We start from the raw sequence: 3,155 nt of genomic DNA, 5'->3' as shown, positions 1-3,155 counted from the left end.
CAGAGACCACAATGACCTCCAGCTCTATAAAGACTACTACCTCTTCAGAAACCACTACTCCACATCCTATCACCACAAAACACTTAACTACTTCTCCAGAGGCCACCACACCTGTATCCGTCACGTCAGAAGCAGCCAGCTCTCCAATGAGTTCAGTGCCTTCTACGGCATCATCAAAGACCAGAGTAACTTCTTCCATTTCGAAAACCACAACACCAACTCCAGAGGGCACAGTGTCCTCTACAGGTTTTTCAGAGACTAGCATGACTTCGACGAGTCCGCCAATGACCACCGCTTCTGCTTCATCAAGTAGTGTGACATCTATAACTCCCACAAGCAGTTCCAGTCTCCTTTCTACCCCCGAGCAAACGTCCACCTCTGGCCCAGGAACCACAATGCCCTCCAGCTCTTCCCCCGAGAGCTCCTCAATTAGTAGTAGTACTATAAAAACCACTACTCAACTTCCAACGACCAAGGCATACTTAACTACTTCTGCACAAACCTCCACATTGGAAACCACTACAACACCAACAGCCACTTCTCCCCCAGAGACCACAATGACCTCCAGCTCTATAAAGACTACTACCTCTTCAGAAACCACTACTCCACATCCTATCACCACAAAACACTTAACTACTTCTCCAGAGGCCACCAGACCTGTATCCGTCACGTCAGAAGCAGCCAGCTCTCCAATGAGTTCAGTGCCTTCTACGGCATCAGCAAAGACCAGAGTAACTTCTTCAATTTCGAAAACCACAACACCAACTCCAGAGGGCACAGTGTCCTCTACAGGTTTTTCAGAGACTAGCATGACTCCGACGAGCCCGCCAATGACCACCGCTTCTGCTTCGTCAAGTAGTGTGACATCTATAACTCCCACAAGTAGTTCCAGCCATTTTTCTACCACCGAGCAAATGTCCACCTCTGGCCCAGGAACCACAATGCCCTCCAGCTCTTCCCCAGAGAGCTCCTCAATTAGTAGTAGTACTACAAAAACCACTACTCAACTTCCAACGACCAAGGAATACTTAACTACTTCTGCACAAACCTCCACGTTGGAAACCACTACAACTCCAACAGCCACTTCTCCCCAGAGACCACAATGACCTCCAGCTCTATAAAGACTACTACCTCTTCAGAAACCACTACTCCACATCCTATCACCACAAAACACTTAACTATTTCTCCAGAGGCCACCACACCTGTATCCGTCACGTCAGAAGCAGCCAGCTCTCCAATGAGTTCAGTGCCTTCTACGGCATCAGCAAAGGCCAAAGTAACTTCTTCCATTTCGAAAACCACAACACCAACTCCAGAGGGCACAGTGTCCTCTACAGGTTTTTCAGAGACTAGCATGACTCTGACGAGTCCGCGAATGACCACCGCTTCTGCTTCGTCAAGTAGTGTGACATCTATAACTCCAACAAGCAGTTCCAGCCTTTTTTCTACCACCGAACAAATGTCCACCTCTGGCCCAGGAACCACAATGCCCTCCAGCTCTTCCCCAGAGAGCTCCTCAATTAGTAGTAGTACTACAAAAACCACTACTCAACTTCCAACGACCAAGGAATACTTAACTACTTCTGCACAAACCTCCACATTGGAAACCACTACAACACCAACAGCCACTTCTCCCCCAGAGACCACAATGACCTCCAGCTCTATAAAGACTACTACCTCTTCAGAAACCACTACTCCACATCCTATCACCACAAAACACTTAACTACTTCTCCAGAGGCCACCACACCTGTATCCGTCACGTCAGAAGCAGCCAGCTCTCCAATGAGTTCAGTGCCTTCTACGGCATCAGCAAAGACCAAGTAACTTCTTCCATTTCGAAAACCACAACACCAACTCCAGAGGGCACAGTGTCCTCTACAGGTTTTTCAGAGACTAGCATGACTCCGACGAGTCCGCCAATGACCACCGCTTCTGCTTCGTCAAGTAGTGTGACATCTATAACTCCCACAAGCAGTTCCAGCCTTCTTTCTACCCCGAGCAAACATCCACCTCTGGCCCAGAAACCACAAAGCCTCCAGCTCTTCCCCAGAGAGCTCCTCAATTAGTAGTAGTACTACAAAACCACTACTCAGCTTCCAACGACCAAGGAATACTTAACTACTTCTGCACAAACCTCCACGTTGGAAACCACTACAACTCCAACAGCCACTTCTCCCCAGAGACCACAATGACCTCCAGCTCTATAAAGACTACTACCTCTTCAGAAACCACTACTCCACATCCTATCACCACAAAACACTTAACTATTTCTCCAGAGGCCACCACACCTGTATCCGTCACGTCAGAAGCAGCCAGCTCTCCCATGAGTTCAGTGCCTTCTACGGCATCAGCAAAGGCCCAAGTAACTTCTTCCATTTCGAAAACCACAACACCAATTCCAGAGGGCACAGTGTCCTCTACAGGTTTTTCAGAGACTAGCATGACTCCGACGAGTCCGCCAATGACCACCGCTTCTGCTTCATCAAGTAGTGTGACATCTATAACTCCCACAAGCAGTTCCAGTCTCCTTTCTACCCCCGAGCAAACATCCACCTCTGGCCCAGAAACCACAAAGCCGTCCAGCTCTTCCCCAGAGAGCTCCTCAATTAGTAGTAGTACTACAAAAACCACTACTCAACTTCCAACAACCAAGGAATACTTAACTACCTCTGCACAAACCTCCACATTGGAAACCACTACAACAGCAACAGCCACTTCTCCCCCAGAGACCACAATGACCTCCAGCTCTATAAAGACTACTACCTTTTCAGAAACCACTACTCCACATCCTATCACCACAAAACACTTAACTATTTCTCCAGAGGTCACCACACCTGTATCCGTCACGTCAGAAGCAGCCAGCTCTCCCATGAGTTCAGTGCCTTCTACGGCATCAGCAAAGGCCCAAGTAACTTCTTCCATTTTGAAAACCACAACACCAATTCCAGAGGGCACAGTGTCCTCTACAGGTTTTTCAGAGACTAGCATGACTCCGACGAGTCCGCCAATGACCACCGCTTCTGCTTCATCAAGTAGTGTGACATCTATAACTCCCACAAGTAGTTCCAGCCATTTTCTACCCCGAGCAAACGTCCACCTCTGGCCCAGAAACCACAAAGCCGTCCAGCTCTTCCCCAGAGAGCTCCTCAATTAG

General features: G+C 48.5%; 2 protein-coding genes across 2 annotated transcripts; both read left to right on the top strand.

Annotated features, from left to right (window-relative positions):
- LOC148133536 (uncharacterized) lies at nucleotides 1-1,106 on the top strand. The gene has a single exon (XM_087964531.1). The coding sequence runs from the start codon at nucleotides 12-14 to the stop codon at nucleotides 1,104-1,106; it is 1,095 nt and encodes a 364-aa protein (XP_087820657.1). The 5' UTR covers nucleotides 1-11.
- A 1,078-nt stretch (nucleotides 1,107-2,184) lies between these two features.
- LOC148133535 (uncharacterized) lies at nucleotides 2,185-3,155 on the top strand. The gene has a single exon (XM_087950450.1). The coding sequence runs from the start codon at nucleotides 2,190-2,192 to the stop codon at nucleotides 3,153-3,155; it is 966 nt and encodes a 321-aa protein (XP_087806576.1). The 5' UTR covers nucleotides 2,185-2,189.

The sequence above is a fragment of the Notechis scutatus genome, chromosome 1 (assembly GCF_049901735.1).
Source record: "Notechis scutatus isolate UNSWTSFEM ecotype Mainland chromosome 1, rNotScu1.2, whole genome shotgun sequence".
Lineage (NCBI taxonomy): Eukaryota > Metazoa > Chordata > Lepidosauria > Squamata > Elapidae > Notechis > Notechis scutatus.
This window is presented reverse-complemented; position numbering and strand designations above follow the sequence as displayed.

What these genes read in the sequence shown, in the direction of transcription:
- LOC148133536 (XM_087964531.1), top strand. Translation starts at nt 12, where the DNA reads ATGACCTCCAGCTCTATAAAGACTACTACCTCTTCAGAAACCACTACT.
- LOC148133535 (XM_087950450.1), top strand. Translation starts at nt 2,190, where the DNA reads ATGACCTCCAGCTCTATAAAGACTACTACCTCTTCAGAAACCACTACT.